At 47.5% G+C, this 26,849-nt stretch overlaps 1 protein-coding gene across 3 annotated transcripts in view; it reads left to right on the forward strand.

Annotated features, from left to right (window-relative positions):
• Positions 1-3,424: 3,424 nt before the first annotated feature.
• tbp (TATA box binding protein) overlaps positions 3,425-26,849 on the forward strand; it is a 29,519-nt gene continuing 6,094 nt past the window's right edge. For 2 of the 3 annotated variants that reach the window (XR_011940638.1, XM_072498461.1), the window contains exons 1-6: positions 3,425-3,521; positions 4,744-4,941; positions 7,875-8,203; positions 21,619-21,706; positions 22,941-23,032; positions 26,486-26,653. Coding sequence is in view for 2 of the 3 variants with exons in the window: in XM_072498461.1 (XP_072354562.1) it covers positions 4,885-4,941; positions 7,875-8,203; positions 21,619-21,706; positions 22,941-23,032; positions 26,486-26,653 (734 nt within the window). In the remaining variant the exon portion in view is untranslated. Of the gene's footprint in view, positions 3,522-3,546; positions 3,737-4,743; positions 4,942-7,874; positions 8,204-21,618; positions 21,707-22,940; positions 23,033-26,485; positions 26,654-26,849 lie in introns of those variants that run through there. The other variant, XM_072498462.1, reaches the window with a different exon arrangement.

Consider the following 26,849-nt stretch of genomic DNA (forward strand, 5'->3'; position numbering starts at 1 on the left):
TGCCACTTAATTGGAAAAAATGAATTGGGTACTCTAAATTCTTTTTTTTAATTCATAAAGATAATCTTTAAAAAGCAGCAGAGCTAACTGCTGAGACCTTTTCTGCCTTTTAGCTTAAGAAGCAGAGCTAGAGACAGACTGGGTTCTGGTCTCAGAACAAGGGGGAGGGGACCGGGACTGAGCTAAGAAGCAGGATTTAATTAACATTGACCTTGCATTTACCACTGGTGGTGCACACTCTGAGCTGGCCTTGACAATTTCATATGGGGGTCAGATGCTGGTTTTATATATATATATATACATACATATATGTGTATAGACCTACAGCGATAAGCCGCTGTCTGTGTGTGTGTGTCTGGCTCATTCCCAGTTTCAGGGTTCTCTCTCTCACTCATGCACTCAGTCACTCTCTCTCTCACAACACTCACTCAGTCATTCACACACTCACTCTTTGCAGCTTTCTTGAAAAAGGCGTAACTTCTCAGGTTTTTCTTTCTAACTCTGTCTCCTTGACCTTCATAATATCATGGTGAACTTACAATTTCTATTACTTTAATGCCCTTTCTATTCGAGGATGTTCAAATGCTCACATGCTCTCTCTCACATGCTCCCGCTCTCTTGTGTTCTCCTTGGCTCATTTCCTTGCAGCCCATTCTCCTACTGGGCCAGCCCGCAATTCACTCAGGGCCATTGGCTGCTTTTCTCTTCATATGAAAAGACAGACATCTTCTTCTGCTCTCGTGAGTAACAATGACTTGGACTGGGGTTCAGTCTGTTATAAGCTGATGGACTGGGGTTCATGACTCAGAGTTTCCCAGAATCAGGGAGTACACTCCCCATGCACCCTTTCCAACACCCAGGAAGATTAGTGATATAGGTTTCTTGGCAAACTCTATCTCAAATCCATACCTCTACACCGTGTCCAGTGATACCACCTAACCATCGCCGCAGTGAGTTGGAGCCATGTGGAGTCAGGAGGATGTGGAGTACAATCAGGAGGGGAAGCAGAATTAGGCAGCAGGGGTAAGGCCCAGAGGGAGGGGGTGCACTGTCACTAATTCGCCTGTGGAGTAGATCTCCCTGGACGGGGTCAATTAGGATGCCACGTCCAGGGCCTCCGTTAAATCAGGAACAAAGGTGGATATGGCTGTCTGTGCAGAAGGGCAGTGCTGCCATTAGCAGAAGATACAAGTTGAGCCCAGGGTCCCCGAGAGCACAAGTCAATCAAACTCCCTAGGGCATCTGTGCTGTCTGAGCCTGGGCCTCCCCAAAGGCATGAATCCTGGTGATTAGTGCCATCTGCATCCCCCTCTGCCAGGCCTTGAATAGTGGTGCTACTGAGCCTCTCTTGGAGAGGAACGGCACAGTAGCACAGTTGCTTCACAGCTCCAGGGTCCCAGGTTCAATTCCCGGCTTGGGTCACTGTCTGTACAGAGTCTCCCCACTGTGTGGGTTTCCTCCATCCGGGTGCACCGGTTTCCTTACAGTCTAAAGATGTGCAGGTTAGGTGGATTGGACATGCTAAATTGCCCTTAGTGTCCAAAAAGATTAGGTGGGGTTACTGGGATAGGGTGGAGGTATGGGCTTAAGTAGGGTGCACTTTCCAAGGGATGGTGCGGACTCCTCCTGCACTGTAAATTCGATGGTCTATGAACATTGAAGTCTTCTACTCAGATTACATTCTGTACCCGTGTAACTCTCAATGCCTCAGTGCTTCTCCTAAATGCTGTTCAACAAGGGGCACTGGCTCATTAGCTTAGAGAGGGCAGTGGATGGTAATCAACAAGATGTTTCCTTGCTCATGTTTGACCTGACTCCGAATCTAGCTCTGTTCCAATATTTCATTTTGTTACCTCGCTGCTAGGTACTAGGAACTCCTCATGAGTGCCATGATAAACAGCACAAGTCAACATATGAGCATTGCAACCATACTTCTGATATCACTTACAAACCAGGTTCTACCAAATAGTGGTACTGGTAGTTTGTGCAGTAATGTAATTTTATGCTTGGCTCTGTTCTTTGCACTCTTGTTTCTGAGTCAGGTTACAGGTTCCAACCCCACTCCAGAATTTGAACACCCAAACCAGACTGACATGGAATTGCAAATGAGGGATTGCTGCCCAGTAAGAAATTATGTCTTGCAGATGAGATGTTAAATGGATACTGGATCCCATTTGGGGATTTGGATGTATTTAAAGTATCCAGGCCAAAATTCATCCCTTGGCCAATAATTTAGTCACAGATGATTTGGCTATTCCGTTTTTTGACGCGTGTGGCGTCCACATTAGCCACATTTGTAATTAATTGCTGGTGAAGTAATTAGACATCCTTATGTTCTGATAAAGGTACCATATGAATGCAAGTTATCTCTACTTTTGCTTGTTTGTTTGCAACCTAACCGTGGTTGGGAGCGAGCCTGTGAATATGTGAATTAATGTTCTCAAACCTTGTATGCAGAATAATATCTTCTAGCAGCTGTTGCTCCAAATCTTCATCAGCTATGGGAATATGTAAGGTGGAAGAAACCAGTCTTTCCTGCTGTTCACTCTGATCCATTGGCTATAAACTTAAGAGTTGGTCACATTCCTGGTTTTATTCACCTGCCTGCAAGCGCTCGCTCATCGATGGCCGGAAAAGTCCATCCTTGCAGCTGAGCACGTACTTCCCACACACCAACAAGAAGGCAAAGAACCTGCCGCTTCATAACAGAATCTAATGATTTGTGACTTGGAAGTGAAATATTCAATAACTGACATTTTGGTCTGAACAAATAAGCGTTCAAACAATTTATTGATTGCCCTGCTTAGATCTCTCCCTTTTCCGTGCAGCAATATCATTGAGAGCAACGGTCGGCACGGTAGCACAGTGGTTAGCACTGTTGCTTCACAGCTCCAGGGTCCCAGGTTCGATTCCAGGCTTGGGTCACTGTCTCTGTCCAGAGTCTGCATGTGTTGTTGGGTGAATTGGACATTCTGAATTCTCCCTCAGTGAACTGGAACAGGCGCCGAGTGTGGCGACTTTTCACAGTAACTTCATTGCAATGTTAATGTACGGCTACTTGTGACAATAAAGATTATTATTAGTAACTTGTCTGGTAATTTTAAGAGACTCGAGGACAGCCCTTGGAGGGGTTGGCAACCGGATTTGCACACCCACTGATTTAAATTAAATTTGATGCCTTCACCATCTGCTTTGCACCAAAAGCCACTAGGGACAGCCGGCTGATGTCGCGGCCGGCCTTCTTTCCCTCAGGTCATCCCAAGGTTAGGAAAAGGCGGTTGGCCGGAGGGACACACGCGGCACGAATTCACACCTCGAGCAGCCAACCGGCCGTTCCCGCCTTCGCCGTGACCGAGCCTCGAGAGCGCGCGCGCGCGCGCACTCCCGCCGACGCCGCAATCACGTAGCGCGGTGGCTGCTGGGACAGTTTGCGCGCGCGCACTCCCGAGCGCACGGGTTGCCCAGAGATCAAGCGCGCGAGCGAGCAGCAGGGGCGCTCGGCCCCCACCGTCCCGACCCCGGTTAGTAGCTTCCGGGGGGGGGGGAGAGAGAGAGAGCGCGCGCGCGCGCGGAGATGGCGGAGGACCGGCACGCGGACTTTTGACCGGCACCGACTGCATAGCTGTAAGGCTCGGAGGGCAGGAGCTGCTGTTGCTGCCGCCACCGCCGTTGCCCCCCCAACTTGGGCCCGCCTGTGTCGATGCTTGCATCCCGGGCCTGAAATGAGCTGTGAAAGGTCAGGATGAACGCGGTGTCCGACCACAGGATCGGATCTGGTCGGTGTTTCTCGAGAGAGATGTTTGCAAACTAATGTCGGAAATTTTATTTTCTCTCTACTTGCCTCCCCCCCCCCCCCCCCGTCTGCCCCCCCTTGCCTCCTCCCCCCGTACTTCACCCCCCTTGCTTTCCCCCTCCTCGTCGCCCCCCCTCCTATCTCGTCGCCCCCCCCTTCCTCGTCGCCCCCCCCTCCTCGTCACCCCCCCTCCTCGTCACCCCCCCCTCCTCGTCGCCCCCCCCTCCTCGTCACCCCCCCCTCCTCGTCGCCCCCCCCTCCTCGTCGCCCCCCCTTCCTCGTCGCCCCCCCCCTCCTCGTCACCCCCCCCTCCTCGTCACCCCCCCTTCCTCGTCGCCCCCCCCTTCCTCGTCGCCCCCCCTTCCTCGTCGCCCCCCCCTTCCTCGTCGCCCCCCCTTCCTCGTCGCCCCCCCTTCCTCGTCGCCCCCCCCTTCCTCGTCGCCCCCCCTTCCTCGTCGCCCCCCCTTCCTCGTCACCCCCCCTCCTCATCACCCCCCTTCCTCGTCGCCCCCCCTTCCTCGTCGCCCCCCCTTCCTCGTCGCCCCCCCTTCCTCGTCGCCCCCCCTTCCTCGTCGCCCCCCCCCTTCCTCGTCGCCCCCCCCCCCCTTCCTCGTCGCCCCCCCCTCCTCGTCGCCCCCCCCTCCTCGTCGCCCCCCCCTCCTCGTCGCCCCCCCCTTCCTCGTTGCCCCCCCCTTCCTCGTCACCCCCCCTCCCCATCTCTCTTCTCTCTCTCTTCCCCCCCCCCCCCCCCAACACCACCATGTCTTCTGTCGGTACCCTTTCTTGGCACCTACCTGCACCCCCTGAATGTTCACCACACCCCTCCTCCTTTCCCTGTCACACACTCATCAACCCTCTTTCCCCTTTCTCGGCCCATGGCCTCTGTCTGACCTGCTTCTACCCGTCTCGGCCTAACCCTTCACTCTTCCCCACCTCCAAACCATTCTCAGATTCTGAATCCTTGGGCAAATTGCGGAGTGCAGTTATGAGCTGCTGGCGAAACTGCTTTGGAATTATTAAGTCGTGACTTTGAGGTAACCAAGAACGCAGATCGTTTCCATCCTGTGGGGTATCAACCACATACTCCAGCCATGGATCAGTCAAACAATGGCCTGCCTCCCTATGCACAAGGGTTGTCATCACCACCGGTAAGCTCCTACCATTTTTTCTGCACTGTAAAGTTTGCCTCTAGTGACACCAAGTAAGAATTTGAGTGAGGGGTGGCACAGTGGCGCACTCACTGGTTAGCACTGCTGCCTCAGGGTGCCGAGAGCCTGCGTTCGATTCCGTGTCACTGACCATGTGGAGTTTGCACATTCTCCCTGTGTCTGTGTGGGTCTCACCCCCACAACCCAAAGATGTACAGTATAGGTGACGCTAAATTGTCCTTAATTGGAAAAAAGAATTGGGTACACTAAATTTCTGAAAACAAGTTCTGGGAGGAGCCTGCAATAACTTTTGAGGAATTCTGAAGCTGAAAAGAGATGTGGCAGTGATGTTTAGGAGTGTGACTGAAGGGGCTGTCAATGCTGAACAGGAGTAGGTGTACATATGTGGTAAATTGGAGTCGGAGAAGTGGATGGTGCATTGTAATGTAAGCCTGGTGCAGATTGCAGGACCACAGTAGTGGAATTTAAGGGTGAGGGCAAACACTTTGAGCTTTGGAAGAGCCAGCGGAGCATTTTTAAAAAATAATTTTATTCAAGGCTATTTACAAATATTCACAAAGCTATCAAAAGACCATAGAACATTACAGCGCAGTACAGGCCCTTTGGCCCTCGATGTTGCGCCGACCTGTGAAACCACTCTAAAGCCCATCAACAAAACATCAACCTGAACAAACAACCACAAATCCCCAACAATCCACCATATCTCACCCCCTGCAAGGCCTCTACTCACATCCCGGCCTGTACCTCTCCTCCCAGCTCCTCCCATTTGCGCTTAATCTCATCCACCGAGGCACCTCCCTCTCCATCGATTCCTTATAGATATCCCACAGGCACATACACGACACACACAACAATATAATTTGGTACGACCCACACTGCTCTGGGTCCTTAACGCCTGCAACAATATGAGGGGGAGTCCCCATCCCTCCCCCTCATTGTACACCCTCACTAATAGCCCCAGCTCTGCATCAGACTTCTTCTAAAACTCTACTGGGAACCCGTCCGGCCCAGGGGCTTTCACTGCCTGCATCACATCCATGCTGTCCAACTCCCTCCGCCCAATTGGGGCCCCCAACCCCTGCACCCCCTTTTTCCGCCACCTTGGGAAACTCCAATCCGCCAGGAACCATCATCCCCATCTCCCCAGCTGGAGGTTCCGACTCTTATAGCCTGAAATGCCCCACTCTCCCTTTCCGGTTCCGTCACCATCCTACCCCACTCGTTCCCTCACCCTCGCAATCTCCCTTGCCGCTGCCTGTTTCCTCAGCTGATGGGCCAGCATACTGCCCCACCACCCTCCTTGTGGACGCTAACCCAAACGCCACCTGGAGCTTCTGCCTCTCCTTTAAAACTCCTCCTCTGGCACCACTGTGTACTTCCAATCTATCCTCAGAATCTCCTCTACCAGCCTCTCCTCGCATTCCACCCTCTCCCTGTGCACCCTGATCAAAATAAATTTCCTCCGAACTATCGGCTGAAGTGCCTCCCACAGCTTGGCGGCTGTGACCTTCCCTGTATTGTTCAACTCCACGTAGCTCCGAAGAGCAACCCTCACCTGCTCACACCCTCCCTCATCTGCCAACAGACCCATATGTAACCTCCACTGCGGCCATTGGGGCACCACCCGCATATCCACCCAGTGCAGCACGTGGTCGGAAACCACAATTGTCGAATACTCCGAGTCAGCCACCCCCACCAGCAGTGCCTTGTCCATAACAAAAATGTTGATCGGGAATATACCTGGTGCACATGGGAGAAGTAGGAGCACTCCTTTGCCCTCGGTCTCTCAAACCTCCCCTGTAAAAAATCCCTTACTGCAAATTTTATTTTCTCCAAGCTGAGAAACCCCACCATGTTGCTGACCCAACCTCCCGACTTTGAAGGCTCCGAGTCCCTCCATTCCAGCAGAACCCGTCTCTGGGCCACCAGGGAGGCAAAGGCCAATAATTTGGCCTCTTCTCTCTCCCCCCCCACCCCCCTGGCTCCCGGATTTTCCGACACTCCAAATATTGCCACCTCTGGACTCTGAGTCACCACACTCACACCGCCCACACCTGTCCTCCACCTCCTCAAAAAGACCTGCTCATCCGGGCCACAGTCATATGAGTCCTGTGGGCCACCTTGAATTGGCTCAGTTTAAGCCTGGCACACGACAAAGATGCATTGACTCTCCTCAGGGCCTCCTACCATAACCCAACTTCCAACTCTTGCTCCCACTTCCTCTTCATCCCCCCCCCATTGGAACCCCTTCCCACTCCATCAGTTCCTTATATATTTCCAAGACCTTCCCCTCCCCAACCCCTGTTTTTGACATCACCTTATCCTGTAGCTCCCTTAGTGGGAGATGCGGTTTCAATTTCTCATGGAACCCCTTCCCACTCCATCAGTTCCTTATATATTTCCGAGACCTTCCCCTCCCCAACCCCTGTTTTTGACATCACCTTATCCTGTAGCTCCCTTAGTGGGAGATGCGGTTTCAATTTCTCAATCAGCCATTTAAGTATATCTGTTGTCTATACAATGTAAGATGGACTTTTTTGCCAGATTAAGAAGGAATTGAACTCTAAAGTAAACTTTATGCAATTGTTTAATATAGCAATTTTCATTGATATCAAATAACATTTTACACCTGAAATAAGAAAAAGAAGTAGGTTTTAATGAGTCTTAGATATTGAGAAAGGCAGAGGTTTAGGGAGGGCATTCCAGCACTTGGGGCCTTTGCAGCTAAAGGTATAGATGCCAATGGTGGAGTGGCAAAAATTAGGGATACTCAGAATTGGAGGATTCCAGAAATTTGAAGGTTGTAGTAGAGGAGGATGTAGGTGAGGATGAGGCTGGAGATTTCAGTCTTAATATTTGCAATTATACAATGTAAGTATGGCTTCCTATTCTTATATTTTTTTCCCTTCCAGGGTGGTGCCATGACACCAGGATTGCCCATGTTCAGTCCCATGATGCCGTATGGCACTGGCCTGACTCCACAGCCCATTCAAAGCTCCAATAGCATCTCTCTGTTGGAAGAGCAGCAAAGGCAACAACAGGCAGCACAGCAGTCCACGACATCTCAACTGGCAACGCAAGTTACTTCCAGCCAACCACCACAGCTGTTTCATTCACAGACTATGACCACAACTACTTTACCAGGCATCCCATCTCATTACACCTCACCAATGACTCCCATGACACCCATAACCCCTGCTACCCCTGCTTCTGAGAGTTCAGGAATTGTACCGCAGCTACAGTAAGTGCACTTTAAAGACATTTTTGGAAGTTGTTAAAATTGTTTACTATGGTGTTAGGCAGCATTTGTGCACTTATTGAGCCAGTTGTTATCATTAAGGTGTGCCAGATAAAGAATATTGAAAATTGGTTGACGGGATAGTGGGAAACCACCACCACTGCCAGATAGTTGTGATTTCAGCTTCTGAAAAGTATTTAATTGCAATGGAGGGACCAGTTTAGCATTATAATGTGCAGAATTTACTGAACTGTGATTAATTTTGTTGCGTGCAGAGCAACCAAAACTGCTTGTGGTTTAGGCTTAAAATTGTAAGCACCAGAAATGTGAAGTTCAAAGCATTACTTAGTTGTTTTGAATGTTCTAAACGGAGAGCCTGCCAATGCAGATTCTTCGGCATAGCTGCTTTGGCATGATTAGAAAACAAACTTTTGAAATTGTGTATTTTGTGCATTTTATTGGCTTTATTGAAGTTCCTTTTCATTTCATGATGAAAATAGATCCAATATTAACTTGCAAAAGGGAATTGGATATATATTTGCAAAGAAAAATTGTAAATCTACAGGAATGAGTAGGAGTGAGAGTCTAATTGGATAACTCAAAGACCCGGCACAGACTCAATGGAATGTGTTGTAAGATTCTGTCCTGGTGAGCAACAGAGATGGTGCCTTTCATCAAAACTGACTTTTTGGATATCGCTTAATGACTAAATTTTCAGAGACATATCTTGTTTCTTTAAATCATGGAAATTGAAAGTCCTTGGCGTCCAATTATATTTGATTGATTGAAATGGTAACCAAAAGTAAAATTAGAGTGAGCGATGCACAAAAGTTATGATTTGAGTATTGCTCCCCTAGGAATTCTTGCAACAGTGTTTTTAAAACTCTGTTGGCATTACTCTTCAACAGTGATCACAGGGATTTAAAGCCTTCGTTCACAGGATCTTTGTGCATTCTGGTTCTCCTTATGGTTGATTGGAATGTGTTAGTACTGGAGCTTCAAAATCATTTTGGCAGGAGTACTCTGCTTCCATCCTGAGGTTCACCAATTACTTGTCACTTTTAATCAGAGTAGCACAGCAGTTTGCTTTTAGTTTGCCGCCTCCATTATTCCATTTGGAATGTATTGTTCAACATTACCAGGGAAACAGCCACTGGCTCAGCCGTTGGCTTTCTTGGGGAACGTGGCTGGTACTTGTAACAAAACATTGCTCTCTGGAATATGTGTGGTTGAGTCAAGATGCTCAGCCACATATTAGATATTACTGACACAAACCCAAGACTGGGCTGTTGTGATTCCCACCAGGATAGAATGGACAGCAGATGATAACATGGCTAATAATTTCCTTATCATAAATCTTAACTAAAACTTGTTACCTGCTTGCTTGTCTTAGGGACTTTGTATTTGCTAAATTAATGAAATGGTTGAGTTTGGTGCTGTCCAACAAACATGAGATCATAAAGTCCATGGATCATTTAGAGAGGCACTTGATTTGACTTCTGAACCACTGGCTATTTACAAAGTTTGGTGGTGAGTGTTATGTAGATCAATGATTTTTGGAGGGGATGTTAAACTGGATTCAGCATTTGGTTGTTTAGATACCCGTGTCTACGCCATATTATTCATGTGACTTTGAAAAACTGCTTTAAATATGAGCAGTGAAGGGATGCAGTGTACTTTGACCAGTGTCTGAAACCAACTTAGAAGTGAATTGGACATTCTGAATTCCCCTCAGTGAACCCGAACAGGCGCCAGAGTGTGGCGACTAGGGGCTTTTCACAGTAACTTCATTGCAGTGTTAATGTAAGCCTACTTGTGACACTAATAAAGATTATTATTATTAGATCTTTTTGAGATGTGTATACTCATAGTTTCTACCCAAAAGAAGGGAGATCCTAATAAGCTTCAAAGCTACCAAAGAAATAGTCTGACATCAACGATTATCGATATACTGTGGAAATCTTAAGAATTGCATGTTTTAGGCTCTCGTGAGGAATGTACAGGTTTGCGTCTGACCCACTTACAATTTTTAATAAATTTTCAACCAGTGCTTCACGGAATTATCATGAAATTGGAAGCAATGAGGATACATGGCCACATCTGGGATTTTATCTGGATTGTATACCCCTACTCTGTAAAACGGTGTATAAAACAAGATTGTCTAATGCTCCCATCCTATTGACATGTTTAAAAGCAACATTTTAAATGGTAAAAGAGACGGCATACCTGTTCAGATAATTCCCGAAGTATTATGGTGTTCATTTTTGCAAATCGTAATATGTTGGCCTCACCTACACATCTAATGTGCTCTTTTACATTACATTGGATAATAAGCAAGCTGATGGGGTGTAATAGGGGATACCTCAAAAGTGTGATATTATGACTTTGTATAGCTCGAGTAAATTTCGAGGGTATTACTTGGATGGTGCAAGTGCATTTGTTCTAATTAATTCAAATTGCAAACACGATGAAGTCCTAAATATTGAAATAGGATTATTAATATTTGATGTTTATTGTGTCACCTGAAATCTTCCATGGTGTTTCTCTGATCTCCAAACAAAACTTGGATGGGAACCGTGGAAATCCCAGAGATCAGAAGAACTTGTGTGGAATTTCCAAGTGTATTGCTTTAAAAGCCCTACAATGCACTAACACTTGTCTGACATTTACAATTATATAAACATTGTAATGCACAGCCATGGAAAGCAAGGAATAAAAACAAAATGCTGGAAAAATTTAGTCTGGCAGCATCTGTAGAGAGAGAAAGAAAGGCCTTGGCATTTGTGTGTGATGAGGGATGTTCGAGCTAACAGTCACTTTATATCTTCAATTTGATTATTATTCTTGAAAGGCTTACTTTGCCGAACGTAAAGAGCTTCCCCATGGCAGCGCCACATTATTCCACATGGCTGGTATGTTGAGCACTTGAGTATGATTTTTCGTTCATGTATACCTTCAGACAGTCTCTTCAAATATAAAACGGTAAAACATGAAAAGGGAGCACATTCTTTCTATAAAACATGGAAGTACTGGAGGAGCATGCTGTCAGATTCAAGTGACATTCACTGGCTAATAGTCCTATTGTTATCATGGAACAAATACAGGTCATGCTATGAAAAAGAAATTCCCTTGCAGTCTCTACACATGCAATGAAGAATTTGAGAGTCTATGACAGACAATTGATAGCTGTGGAAAGAGGACTGAAGTGTACATCCCTAACCTTTGAAGCAAGATGATGGGTGCAACGACAAAACAACAACCAGGAAGATGCTTGTTGAAGCCCCAGAAGGGAATGCATTTGTGTTTCTGAAGAGCTGCTCCACCCTTCGCCCATCTAACCTTCCAAAGATCGATAAGGACTTGCAGTCATATGCCATCAGGCCCTTCCCCTCCCAAGACGTAAAGTAGAGCCCAAACCAGCTGGTAGGAAAATGTGATTATTGCAAATGGGGGCTAGAGAAGACTGGGAACGGAGCATGAAATGTTGCCTGATCTACTGGAGGCTCCTATCTATAAAGATCATGATAGAAAGATTCAAAAGGTGCATTAGCCTGAGGAGCGGCAGAAAAAAAAGGTTACCGCTCGAACTGCGTATCTCCAGATCTCCCGGGAGGCCGCCTGCCTCTTAAGCTGGTAAGCCAAAAGACATACTCCCTGTATTCGTAAAATATGACCCTTGAGAGCCGCAACTGAACTACAGCTCTACCTGTCGACAATAGCTCAAATTCTTTTTAGCGGCTTCTTCCTACTTGCCAACAACTCCGGGGTGGGGGTCAAGTGAGCTGGTGGTCCACCTTAAGAATGGAGTCCACCAGTTTCTGTTGTTCCACCCTTGCTGTCCTCACCATAGATATGGGCTGTGTTAGGAATGGGTTAACAGACCTTTCAATTAAATACTAATTTGATGACAATTATCCAATAGAGGTCACTGATAGATAAAGGGGTTACAGGTGACACTATTTGTTGGTGGAGATTTGTGTGTGAAGTTGGATCAACGAAACAAAGGTGTTTCGTGGAAAAGCGGAACTCTTGTCTCCTTTGCGCTATAGCAACCCAGAAGGTTAAACAAGCGGCACAGTGGTTAGCACTGTTGCTTCACAGCGCCAGGGTCCCAGGTTCAATTCCCGGCTTGGGTCACTGTCTGTGTGGAGTCTGCGCGTTCTCCCTGTGTCTGTGGGCTTCCTCCGGGTGCTCCGGTTTCTTCCCACAAGTCCTGAAAGATGTGCTTGTTGGGTGAATTGGACATCCTGAATTCTCACTCAGTGTACCCAAACCGGCGCCGGAGTGTGGCGACTAAGGGCTTTTCACGGTAACTTCATTGCAGTGTTAATGTAAGCCTTAGAGACAGCAAACTGAAGCTTTTCATTAAAATCTCCACATCATTGGTCCTACCATCGAAACCTGAATGAATGACCTGTCCTACCCACCTGTTTCGCAGCCTGGTTTGGTCTCTGACCTGCAAATGGGTCTCTTGCAAAAACACCTCATCGGAGTTTAAGCACTTACGGTGAGCAATTACACTTGATCTTTTCACTGGCCGATTCAAACTTCCAACATTCCAGGTGACCAAGCGAATTGGGGGTGTCTCACCCACCAAAACTCCACCCCCTCCCCCCACCACCTCAGCCTGGAGTCAGCCATTCCACCAAGAGATTGCCCAAAAGAGACTTAAAAGGTACAGCAAACAGGCACACCCAAGATGGCCACCCGACCAAATCAAAAGACTGAACAAAGAGACATCTGCAGGCACTATCAGCAAACTACATCCCTCCCCCCCCAGTCATCACTCTTGAATACAACCCCACCCAAATACAAAGGGGTATGGCAAACACAAACTACTAAAGTCTACTTCTAACAAATTTTTTTTTTTAAATGTTAAAGTACTCAATTGTTTTATTTTTTCCAATTAAGGGGCAATTTAGCGTGGCCAATACACCTAACCTGCACATCTTTGGGTTGTGGGGGTGAAACCCACGCAGACATGGGGGAGAATGTGCAACTCCACACGGACAGAGTGACCCAGGGCCGGGACTCAAACCCAGATCCTCAGTGTCACAGTCCCAATGCTAAACACTGCACCACATGCCACCCCCACTTCTAACAAACCTAAACAAAACTATAACTCAAGCTCATTATCTAAAAAAACTAGTATAATGTATAATGAGCTATAGCCAATACCTCAAAACTGCTCCCTTTCGCTAACTCTTGGGTTAGCAGAGAGGCTTCCGAAAAATGGTTACAGAAAGCAAAATACCAAGACCCAATAAACCTTGCACTCTGAAAGGGAGCTATATATTATCATAACAGACAGAGCCCCACATGGAGCTAGACCCCAAATTTAAACAAGAACTATAAAAATTCAACCCCAACAGGAACAAGAAAATATAAGAACAAACATGAAAACCAAAAAATTTAACATGACTGTCAACAAAACCAAAAACTCAATTACACCGTGCCCAACTTGCGGTTTTTAACAAAAGAGTCTGCCTCCCGTTGCATGGAAGAAATAGTCTTTTCCCTCCAGTTACTCTAAGCTGAGCAGGATGGACCGAACCGGACTCCACTTTTATATACAGGGTGGCCTTGACTTTATTGAACGCGGCCCTCTTCTTCCCCAGCTCTGCACCCATGTCTTGATAGAACCTGTGGCCTTCCCACTTAAAGTCACAATGTTAATTCGCCCATCTTGGAACTCTCTCTTTCTCCTTGAATCTGTGGAACCTCAGTACAAGGCCTCTACCGGAGTGTAAGGTCGGCTCAGTCCAACTCAGGAGGAAATGTGAATCCACCCTCACCCACCGTCTTACCGAACATAACTGTGATATATACCGTGGGCACTGGGCCTTTCATTTCCTCTGGCAGCCCCACGCTTTGTTTGAATATTTTGCCTCTTGGATCAATCACCAGGTCGTTCATCTTGGCCTTTGTGATTTGTTTGTTTCGATCACCGAAGAAAGCTCCAATTCCATCAAGGCAATCTGATCAGTGTGCTCAAAAAGGCCATTTCTATATCTTTTTTTTTAACAAACCATTTTATTGAGGTATTTTTTGGCATTGTAAACAGTTACAGATAACAGAAATGTGCAAACATCAATATAAAACCAATACTTCAATCAAACCATACTGCACATGCCCGCTCCTCTCCCCTAGACACTACCCGCCTATTTATCCCTCCTACTCTACTCTAATCTCTTTCTTCTCTCTCTCTCTTCCCCCCCCCCCTTGCTGACGTTCACTCTCCCGCGAAGAAGTCGATGAATGGTTGCCACCTTCGGGCGAACCCCAGTACAGATCCCCTCAAGGCGAACTTAATTTTTTCCCTACCTAGAAAACTTGACATGTCCGAAAGCCATAGTTCGGTCCCTCCATGCCAGCAGTATTCGCCGCCGGTCTATTAGGGAAGCAAAGGCCAGAACATCTGCCTCTTTCTCCCCCTGGACTCCCGGGTCTTCCAAAACCCTGAAAATTGCCACCCCTGGACTCATCACCACCCTTGTTTAAAGCACCCGGGACATGACCCCCGCAAATCCCTCCCAGTACCCCCTAAGCTTAGGACATGCCCAAAACATGTGAACATGGTTCGCTGGTCCTCCCGCGCATCTAGCGCACTTGTCCTCTACCCCAAAGAATTTGCTCATCCGAGCTACCGTAATGTGGGCCCGGTGAACGACCGTAAATTGAATCAGGCCGAGCCTGGCACATGTTGCGGTTGAGATTACACTACTCCGAGCTTCCGCCCACAGCCCTTCCTCCATCTACCCGCCAAACTCCTCCTCCCTTTTGAGTTTCAGTTCCTCCGTTTGGGACTCTTCCCCCTTCATGAGCACCTTGTAGATATCCGAGACTCTACCCTCTCCTCCTCCTCTAGAGACTATTCTGTCCTGGGATCCCTATTGCCGGGAGGCGTGGGAAGGATGGGACCTGTCTGCGTACAAAGTTCTGCACCTGTAAGTACCTAAAGTCATTTCCCCTTACCAGTCCGCAGGGCCACCCCCACTACCGAGCTGGTGGAGTACCTGGCTGGCGACAGCGGTAGGGGAGCCATGACCAGGGCTGCCAAACTGGTACCCCTGCATGAAGCTGCCTCCACTCGCTCCCAGATAGACCCCGTACCCACCATCTACTTCCTTATCATGGCTATGTTAGCCGCCCAGTAGTAGTTGATCAGACTCAGCAGTGCCAGTCCCCCCTCGCTGCGGCTCCTTTCAAGCATCACCTTCTTCACCCTCGGGGATTTTCCCGCCCAGACAAAGCTCATGATGATTTTGCCAGTCCTTTTGAAGAAGGACCGTGGGATAAAGATCGGGAGGCACTGGAAGATGAACAGAAATCTAGGAAGGATTGTCATCTTTACAGTCTGCACCCTCCCTGCCAGTGACAGTGGGAGTGCATCCCATCTCCGAAACTCCCTCTTCATTTGTTCCACCACCCTAGTCAAATTGAACTTATGCAACCAGTTTCGTGCCACCTGTATCCCCAAGTACCGGAAACTTTCCTCCACCAGCCTAAATGGCAGCTCCTTCAGTCTATTCTCCTGGCCCCTTGCCTGCACCACAAACATCTCACTCTTGGCCATATTTAATTTGTACCCTGAAAACCGGCCGAACTTCCTCAATGTTTCCAGTATATTTTCTATCCTGGCCAGTGGGTCCGACATGTACTGGAGCAGGTTGTCCACATAGAGAGAAACCCAGCGCGAACAGCAACGGGGAGAGTGGGCACCCCTGTCTGGTCCCACGGTGTAGTCTGAAATAATCTGACATCCTGTTCGTCCTAACGCTCGCTTTTGGGGCCTGGTACAATAGCTGACCCAATTAACCAGTCCCTCCCCGAACCCAAACCGTCCAAGCACCTCCCACAAATAGCCCCACTCCACCCGGTCGAAGGCCTTCTCAGTGTCCATTGCCACCACTACCTCCACCTCCTTGCCCGTCGGGGGCATCATGATCACATTAAGCAATCTTCTCAAGTTAGCTGTCAGCTGCCTGCCTTTCACAAACCCTGTCTGATCGTCCCCAATCACTTCCGGTACGCAGTCCTCAATTCTAATCGCCAGGAGCTTGGCATCTACATTGATCAGGGAGATCGGCCTGTATGACCCGCAGGATTCCGGGTCCTTGTCCCGCTTCAGTATCAACGAGATGGTGGCTTGCGACATTGTCAGTGGCAGGGTCCCTCTGTCCCTTGCCTCATTAAAAACCCTTGTCAGGACCGGTCCCAGTATCTCCGAGAACTTCTTGTAAAACTCTACTGGGTATCCATCCGGTCCCGGGGCTTTCGCCGACTGCATGGCTTTTAGGCCCCCCAATACCTCCTCCGCTCTAATCGGGGCCCCCAGCCCGTCCACTAGTCCCCTGCCTACTTTTGGGAAGGTTAGTCCATCCAGGAACCTTTTCATCTCCTCCCGGCTCTTCCGGGGGTCTGAAGTGTGCAGCTTACTATAGAAGTCCCGAAATACCTGCAGTCCTGCCGGGTCTTCCACTCTGCTCCCCTCCCCATCAACCACTCTACTTATTTCCCTGGCCGCCTCCCTCTTCCTGAGTTGCTGCGCTAGCAATCTACTGGCTTTCTCCCCATGCTCATACACCACTCCCCTCGCCTGCCTAAGTTGTTCCACGGCCCTACTCGTGGATAGCACCCCCAGTTCCACCTGCAATCTCCGTCTCTCCCTGAGTAGGTCCTCCCCCGGGGACCCCGCATGCTCCTCGTCTATCCGGTGAATTTCCCTAACCAATCTGTCCATTTCTGCTCTGTCCGCCCTGACCCTGTGAGCCCGAATTGAGATCAGCTCCCCCTCACTACTGCCTTCAGCGCCTCCCACAGGGTCGCTGCTGAAACCTCCCCCGTATCGTTCACCTGCAAGTAATTTTGCATACACTTCCGAAGTCTCTCACGTATCCCATCCTCCGACAACAGTCCTACGTCTAACCTCCATTGCGGGCGTTGGTAATTCGCGCCCCCCCCCCCCCCCCCCCCCCCGACCTGCAGGTCCATCCAGTGCAGGGCATGGTCCGAGATAGTGATTGCTGAGTATTCCATGTTCTTTACCTCCCCTACGCAGTCCCTGCTCACGATAAAAAAATCAATCCTACAATATACTTTATGAACATGTGAATAAAACGAGTAGCCCCTTCCCGTCGGCTGTCTGGCTCTCCATGGGTCCACAGCCCCCATTTGCTCCATGAACCCTTTCAGCTCCCTTGCCATTGCTGGGAGTCTGCCCGTTCTGGGAGATGACCGGTCCAGCCCCGGGTCAAGGACCGTATTAAAGTGTGTTCCTCCCCCGCCCCCCTATTATCAACTTACGTGAGTCTAGGTCCGGGATCTTCCCCAGCACTCTTTTTATAAAGTCAACGTCGTCCCAGTTCGGCACATATATGTTCACCAGCACCACTCTTCTCCCCTCCAGCTTGCCCCTTACCATAAGGAATCTGCCCCTGCCGTCTGCGATTACGCCCTCCGCCTCAAATTGAACCCGCTTATTGATCGTAATTGCTACCTCCCTGGACTTAGAATCCAAGTCCGAGTGGAAGACCTGGCTGATCCAGCCCTTCCTTAGCCTAGTCTGGTCAGACACTTTCAGATGTCGTACAACATAATTACGTCCGCCTTTAGAGCCCGCAAATGAGCAAACACACGTGCCCTTTTAACTGGCCCATTTAGTCCCCTGACATTCCAGGTGATCAGCCTGGTTGGGGGGGCACAACCCCCCCCCCCCTTGCCGGTCAGACATCACCTTTCTTGGGCCGGCCCATGCGCCGTGCCATTCCTGGCTCGCCTCTTGGCTGCCTCCACCCCCGACCTCCTTTCCATTGCCTACTTCAGATCCCCCCACGTCAGCAAAATACCCCCCTCCCCCCCCCCACAGCAACATCCCCCGATAACCCCACCCCTGCCACTCACTGGCTGTAATCTCCCCCCCCCCCCCCCCCCAACCTGACTCCCTTGACTAGCCAATCTGCTAGCCCGGTGACTCATCGCTCCGGCGCCCCCTTGTCTCACTTCCATTGTTTCCCCGGCCTCATCTGCCCACTCCCCAGCACACCATCTCCCACTCCAACCCACTGCAGCAGTCTCACTAAGATGGGAAAGATCAAACAAGATGTAAACAGCAAACAGTAACGCGAGGCTGCTCCAGGTACAGTTCCAGCTGTGTACACAGATAATGTTAACCCACATCCCTTTCTGAGCGCCAAAAAAATATATATAACACCGCAATAACCCAGTACCCATACATCCCCCATCCGAAACAAACATAAATACCATAGACATAAATGAAATAAAAGCCCCCAACCAACATCTTTAATCCCCATTGGTGACCGGCCACCCTTTTGTTACAATACAGGCTCCAGCGCACTCAGAGAGCCCAACAAAAGGTACCCGCCACAACAGAAGGAAAAAAAACGACAGGAAAAAGACCATGTTTTCAAGAGAAAACAACCTGTGGTACTAGGAAAAGGGGCACAAAGTACAGTACTCTAGTGGGAGCCACCTTATGCATATCTTCCCCTTACATTATGTCACCAGAAGCCATTTTCATTCTGTTATGAAGAATAATGCAGAGTTAGGCCACAGAGAGAGGATTTCACAAAATCATAACAAAAGTCTAAAACATGAAAAAGCCATTTGGATCATCAAGCCAACTGTGACCAATGTTTATCCCTCGGCAAACATCACTAAAGCAGATTGCCTGGCCATTATCATGTTATAAAAGCTTGCTGTGCATAAATTGGCTGCAGTGTTTCCTGCATTTACAAGGATTAATACTTTATATATTTTTTTTAAAGCATTCTATTGGGTGCAAAGCACGTTGGGATGTCCTGAGGCCACCATGAAAGGTGCTATAGATATGCACGTCTTATCGTTCACCCCTTCTATCATTTGATTTCACTTCTTTGAGAAGTATGTTCCCTCTCTCTTAAAGTTAAGGATTTTGATACAGTTTGCACCTCGTTGTTCGATTTTCATTTTTTTCTAACCTCCTTGCCCCAGACCATTTCAGCTGTTGAGTTTTGGACCTAAATATATTAAACTGACATTTATTTTATGCCCCTCCCTCCTCCCACAATTTTATTCCTGCTTTCATAGGATTTTCTACCGGACCTAATTTGTACAAAAATAACTGGGATCACTTATCTTTTGAAAGTATTAACACTCAAGTCAAATTGTTTGAGACAGACCTGATTAGAGAACTTGAGGTGAAGGAACCTTTTAGGGGGGGGGCAGTGACTGCAATATGATAGAATTTACCCTACAGTCTGAGAGGGAGAAGTTTGAATCAGATCTAACAGTATTACAATTGAATAAAGGTAACGACAAAGACATGATTGGGGAAGATGGCCAGAATTGATTGGAAATGGAGCCAAGAAGGGAAGACAGTGGAACAGCAATGGCAGGAGTTTTTGGAGGTTATTCGGGAGGCACAAAAGAAATTCATCCCAAGGAGGAGGAAGCATGCTAAGGGAAGGACGAGATATCCATGGCTAATGAGGGAAGTCAAGGGCAGCATAACAGCAGAAGAAAAATAATAATAATCTTTATTGTCACAAGTAGGCATACATGAACACTGCAATGAAGTTACTGTGAAAAGCCCCTCGTCGCCACATTCTGGCACCTGTTCGGGTACACCGAGAGAGAACTCGGAATGTCCAAATTACCTAATAGCGCGTCTTTTGGGCATTGTGGGAGGAAACTGGAGCACCCGGAGGAAACCCACACAGACACTGGGAGAACGTGCAGACTCCGTACAGACAGTGACCCAAGCCGGAATCCAACATGGGACCCTGGCACTGTGACGCAATAGTGCTAACCACTGTGTGAGGATGAGTCGGAAGCCAGAGGATTGGGAAGCCTTTAAAAGCAAACAACTAAAAACGCAATAAGAAACATAGAAAAGAAAACAGAAAAAGTAGGAGCAGGAGGAGGCCATTTGGCCCTTCAAGCCCACTCCGCCATTCAAATATAATCATGGCTGATCATCCAACTCAATAGCCTAATCCCGCTTTCCCCCATATCCTTTGATCCCCCCTTCACCCTAAGTGCTATAGAAACATAGAAAAAATAGGAGCAGGAGGAGGCCATTTGGCCCTAAGGGGAGAGAAGACAAAATATGAGTGTAAGCTAGCTTGTAATGTAAAAGAAGATAGCAAGAGTTTTTTATAATATATGAAAGGTAATCGAGACAAGAATAGACATTGGACCACTGGAAAATGTGCCTGGAGAAGTAGTTTTAGGAAACAAAGAAATGTCAGAGGAACTAAATAGTTACTTTGCATCAGTCTTCGCGGTGGAAGACACCAGTGGGATTCCAGAACTTCATGAGAATTAGGGGGCAGAAGTGAGTATAGTGACCACCAAGAAGGAGAAGCTTCTGGGGAAACCGAAAGGTCTGAAGGTAGATAAATCACTTGGACCAGATGGACTACACCAGCCTCCCTTCAAGCTGATTTCCTATTTTTACCGTTGAAAGGAGATGGGATTTAGATGTCTTAGGGATTTAGGGATTCTCTTAAGGTTAATGTGCAGGTTCAATCGGCAGTTGGGAAGGCAAATGCGGGGGACAGCACAATGGCCCAGTGGTTAGCACTGCTGCCTACCGCGCTGAGGACCCGGGGTCTTTCCCGGACCTGGGTCACTGTCTGTGTGGAGTTTGCATATTCTCCCCGTGCCTGCATGGGTCTCGACCCCCACAACCCAAAGATGTGCAGGTTAACCTCCATGCACCAAGCCAGAACTCAAATGAGTGGGTTCTTTCCGGAAGTGGAGGATACCAGGGAGGCCCGGCCATCTACACCCACATGTTCCGGGCCTGCCCCAGACTTTTCAGGTACTGCATGACTGTCTGAGACCATGCCCAAAAGTGGCACAATTCAGGGTATCAGATCAGCTAAAACTCTGGGTGGTACGGTGGCGCAATGGTTAGCACTGCTGCCTCACCGCGCCGAGGACCCGGGTTCAATTCTGGCTCCAGGTCACTGTCCGTGTGGAGTTTAGACATTATCCCAGTGTCTGCGTGAGTCTCACCCCCGCTGCCGAAAGATGTGCAGCAGGGTAGGTCGATTGACCATGCTAAATTGCCCCTTAATTGGGGGGGGGGGAAATTAATTGGGTACTTTTAATTTTTTTTTAAAGAAAAAATTAGCCCAAACTCTTCATGGGGAGGGGGAATCGCTGCCCTTGCCTTTGCCGCCCTAGCCACTTGCCGGAGAATCCTGCTCGACCGGCGATCGGCAGCCCCCACCCAAGGCTGCAGACTGGCTGTCCGACCTGACAGAATTGCTTCGTCTGGAGAAAATAAAATTTGCTCAAATGTAAAATGTACAGAAGAATGTTGACTCTTCTCAGCGCTGTAATGAAAAATATTGTGTTTTTATTAAATTAAATGGTTTCTGTAATGGAACACTACTTTTTGTCTCTAGAAATATAGTGTCCACAGTCAACCTGGGTTGCAAACTGGACTTGAAGACAATAGCCCTTCGAGCAAGAAATGCTGAATATAATCCAAAGGTGGGTGTGTGTGTGTGAATTATGTATGTGTATATGATTTAGTGAATTACCTTCAAGAGAGTTTGTTAAAAGTATTCAAGTGAGGGTGGCACAGTGGTTAGCACTGCTGCCTACAGCATTGAGAACCCCCAGTTCGATCCCGGCCCCGGGTCACTGCCTGTGTGGAGTTTGCACATTCTACCCGTGCTTGCGTGGGTCTCACCCCCACAACCCAAAGATGTGCAGGTTAGATGGATTGTCACGCTAAATTGCCCCTTAATTGGAAAAAAATAATTGGGTGCTCTAAAAAGTATTCAAATGAAGTATTGAACCCACTTTCTCACATTCTTTCTATTTGAGGGGGAGGGTTCATAGTGGGGAAGAAAGAGCGGAAGAGATGATGAGAATGGAACCAAACAAGTTTTTTTTTTTAACGTGATATTTCCCTTTCTCCCGTGTTCAAAGTTCCGTCTCCTATTGCAGTACTCTTCCCTACTTTCTTTCAATATAAGAAAAGATTCAAAATCCATATACCACAATTGCACCCAGCTTGAGAACATTAAACACAATTCTTAGAGATGAAACTGGAGACCCATGATGTCTAAAGAAAGTAGAATTCCAACAAAGAAAAACTTGGACTTGTATAGAGTCTTGACCACTCACTGCCCCACCAACATTTTCAAAATTGCGCACATGTCACGATGACGGCTGTTGGTGACCAGACCTATTTCCATTTCAATAACTCATTGATGTAAATATGTAAAATTCTTCAGAGGCCTTGACAGAGTGAGTGCTGAGTGGCTGCTTTGCCTGGTTGGAGAGCCGAGAATACAGGGTCATAATCTTATAGAAGGGCTTGGTCATTTAGAACTGAGATGAGAAATTTCTTCACTGTGTTGTGGTTCTGTAAAATTTTCTACCCCGGGAACTCTGTGCGTGCACGGTCAATGAGTTTATTCAGGACTGAGCAAAATAGGATAAAGTGGAAAAATAGAATTGATAATTTTATTGAATGATGGCGGAGCTGGCGCAAGGGGCTCAATGGCCCATCCCACTCCTATCTTATCATCTTGGTGTTTGAATCTAGCATTCCCGAGTCCAATATCATGCAACCAAATGCAAAGTGTCTCTGGTCTACCTCGTCCCTAATGCACTGAGAGTTGGCAGGCTGTAGATTGCTTGCCTGTGTGCTGCTGGACCCCAGTATTACTAGACTGTTGACAGCAGTCTAAACCTGTAATTATCTCTGTTACAGCGTTTTGCTGCTGTCATCATGAGAATCCGGGAACCTCGTACAACTGCACTTATTTTCAGCTCTGGGAAAATGGTGTGCACTGGCGCAAAGAGGTAAGGACATGATACTGTTCTTAAGCTTCTAAAGTTCGTGCTTGTTGATGCTATGCAAACATAGTCCTCTAGTGGATGCTTTGGCAAGTCAAATCTCCCTTTCTCCTGTTCCTGATCAGATAGCAACAACTACCAGAGAACACCAATGTTAATCTTCATTAAAAATTGTTCCCTCAGTACATGTTCCTCTTCCTGAATAATCTTGGAAAAGCCAGGCACACTCTAGTGCTGTATTAAAACAATCAATATTTATTTTTGAGGTTGGACAAGTGTTGCTAGACTGTAGTCCTAAATGAAAAGAAAGATCTTCTCCCCTTAATGGAAAGGGAAGACCGTTGCTTATTTTTTGCTGTCATTGATTACACAATAACAATTTAATAAAGAGAATAGGATTGATTTGGTTGTTTCAAACTTATCGTTTCACTCCAATTTAGTAAACTGGGCAGTTTAACTTTGTCTTGAAAGAATTCCTTAACGTGTTTCTGTCATGTCATTTGGTATAAAGATGTTTGTGAAACTATTTGTTTCTATTTAATTCCTTTCTAAATGCCTCAACTGACTTTTTAATAGCCACTTGCTCGGATGCACTTTCTATTCCGATAGAAAATATGCCCTTTGTCCATCTACTGTGCCTAATAATAATTCATATGGAGGTTTAATTATTTAACTATTTTTCTTTCTTTTTAAAAAAATAATTTTTATTGAGGTTTTTCACAAAATATCAACAACAAAATGAAAAAGGAACCCAATAGAATTAAATTCAGAACAAAATAAAACAACCCCCGTGTCCCCCTCCCCCCTATAAATAAATAATGAATTAACACCCTGAATTAACACAAAGCAAACATAGCAAATATATACACCCCCTCAGATCCCCCAGTGTAAACAAACAAAATTAAAATAGAACCCCCCTTCCGGGTTGCTGCTGCTGCTGACCATTGACTACCGTTCTGCCAGGAAGTCCAAGAACGGTTGCCACCGCCTGAAGAACCCTTGTACCGATCCCTTAAGGCGAATTTCACCCTCTCCAATTTAATAAACCCCGCCATATCGTTGATCCAGGATTCCACGCTTGGGGGCCTCGCATCCTTCCACTGAAGAAGAATCCTTCGCCGGGCTACCATGGACGCAAAGGCCAAACTATTTTTCTTTTTAATAAAATTCTATTGGGGTATTTTTGACATTGTAAACAGTTAGTGTACAGTAATGTGCAAATATCAACAAAAACATAGTGCAAATAACCAATCCTCATAAACAGTACCTGCCTATCTATCCCCCCCTATTGTACTCTAATCTCTTCTCTTCCCCCCCCGACGTTTAATTCCCCGCGAAGAAGTCGATGAATGGTTGCCACCTTCGGGCGAACCCTAATAAAGATCCTCTCAGGGCGAACTTAATTTTTTCCAGACCAAGAAAGCTCAACATGTCCGAGAGCCATACTTCGGTCTTCGGGGGCTTTGAGTCCCTCCATGCCAGCAGTATGTGCCTCCGGGCAACCAGGGAAGCAAAGGCCAAGACATCGGCCTCATTCTCCTCCTGGACCCCCGGGCCTTCCGTGACCCCCAAAATTGCCACCACTGGATTCATCACCCCCCCAGTTTTCAGTACCTGGGACATGACGTCAGCAAATTCCTCCCAGTATCTCCTAAGTTTTGGACATGCCCAAAACATGTGGACGTGATTCGCTGGTCCCCCCGCGCATCTAGCACACTTGTCTTCCACCCCAAACAATTTGCTCCTCCGGGCCACCGTCATGTGGGCCCGGTGAATGACCTTGAACTGAATCAGGCTGAGCCTAGCACATGTTACAGTTGAATTTGCCCTACTCTGCTTCTGCCCATATCCCGTCCTCCCATCTCCTCGCCGAGTTCCTCCTCCCACTTGAGCTTCAGTTCCTCTGTCTGGGACTCTTTCTTCCCCCCCCCCCCTTTCATGAGTTCTTGGTAAATATCCGAGACTTTCCCCTCTCCTACCTCCCCTGGAAACTACTCTATCCTGGATCCCATTTGGTGGAAGGCGTGGGAAGGACGGACCTGTCTGCGTATGAAGTCACGCACTTGCAAGTACCTAAAGTCATTCCCCCTTACTAGTTTGAATTTCTCCTCCAAGGCCCTCATGCTCGCGAAGCTCTCCCCCCCCCCCCCCCCCCCCCAAGAACATATTGCCCATCCTCCCCACCCCCGCCCGCCGCCATGCTCGGAATCCACAAACCATGCTCCTGGGGGCGAATCGGTGGTTGTCGCAAAATGGCGACTAGACCGATGCTGCCACCTTCCCTACATGTTTCCTCCACTGGCCCCAGATCCACAGGGCTGGTGGAGTACCTGGCCGGCGGGTGCGGTAGGGGAGCCGTGACCAGGGCTGCCAAACTGGTGCCCCTGCACGAAGCCGCCTCCACTCGCCCCCAAATAGACCCCGTACCCACCATCCAACTCCTTACCATGGCTATGTTGGCCGCCCAGTAGTAGTTGCTAAGGTTCGTCAGCACCAACCCCCCCCTCGCTACGGTTCCTCTCAAGCATCGCTTTCTTCACCCGCGGAGACTTTCCCGCCCAGACAAAGCCCATAATAATCTTGTTAATTATTTAACTATGTACAAATTTCATTTTTTTGTGTAGCAAATGCAAGTGAGACAACTTGGCATTAGATTGTCCTAACTTTTTGAATTTGATAAATACCATAAAACCCCGGACGTAGAAAGCAATCCATTAAAAGTGGTTCTGCTGCAGGGGAACCTGGATCAGTTGTGTCTGCAAGTGAACAGGACAGTTTAGACTAAAGGTCTACTTCTTGAGAAATGCATTCAGGTAACTTGCTCTGCACATTATTATCTGCATTTGAGAACTGTGAATGACCGCAGAAGTACTTCTTTCCAAAATTCGGCTGGAAAGTTTGATTACATGGGTTATGGAAATGGGAGTTTAATCAGCATTAAAAACAATCTTTCCTTTTCCAATTAATAATTGCCAACAATAGTGTACTTGAGAAAGAAATTATTGCTGTTACTGTCTTTTCCAGAGCATTACAGGTAACTATTTGAAAAGATTAAGAAATTAAACTTAAAATAAGGAACAAACTGCATAATAGCCAGTACATCACTTCATATTGGTGATTAAAAATAAAAAGTGCCAAAAATATTCAGCATGTCAGGCAGCATCTGTGGAGTGAAACAGGTTTATTGTTTCAAGTTGAGAAGCATTTTGATGAGCAGCCATTGATCTGAAACATCCAAGTCTGTTCTCTGTCCCTACTGAGCACTTCGCAACGTTTTCTGTTTTTATTTACGATTAACAATATCTGAGGTTTTTTTCTTTTGACTTGATGTTATTTGTCTTGTTTGGAAGATGTGACTGTCTAAACGCCACTTTGTCAAGTTGTGTCTGATTGCTACTGGAACTGAAAACAATGACCATTTCCTCAATAATAAGACCTAACCATTGTCCCCTGTTGCAGTGAAGAACAGTCACGATTGGCTGCGAGAAAATATGCCAGAGTTGTGCAGAAATTGGGATTCCCGGCTAAGTTTCTGGATTTTAAGATTCAAAACATGGTGGGGAGCTGTGATGTGAAATTTCCCATTCGGCTAGAGGGTCTGGTGCTCACCCATCAGCAATTCAGCAGGTAAAAACCATGGGAAAAAGTGCCAGGAATTCAACTTGTAATCAGAGGATAAAGTTTAAATCTAGAAGTTGTTTGCGTGAACGGAGGGTGGCATGGTAGAACAGTGGTTAGCACTGTTCTTCACAGCGCCAGGTTCCAGGTATGATTCCCGGCTTGGGTCACTGTCTGTGTGGAGTCGGCACGTTCTCCCTATGTC

The sequence above is a fragment of the Scyliorhinus torazame genome, chromosome 4 (genome assembly GCF_047496885.1).
Source record: "Scyliorhinus torazame isolate Kashiwa2021f chromosome 4, sScyTor2.1, whole genome shotgun sequence".
NCBI lineage: Eukaryota > Metazoa > Chordata > Chondrichthyes > Carcharhiniformes > Scyliorhinidae > Scyliorhinus > Scyliorhinus torazame.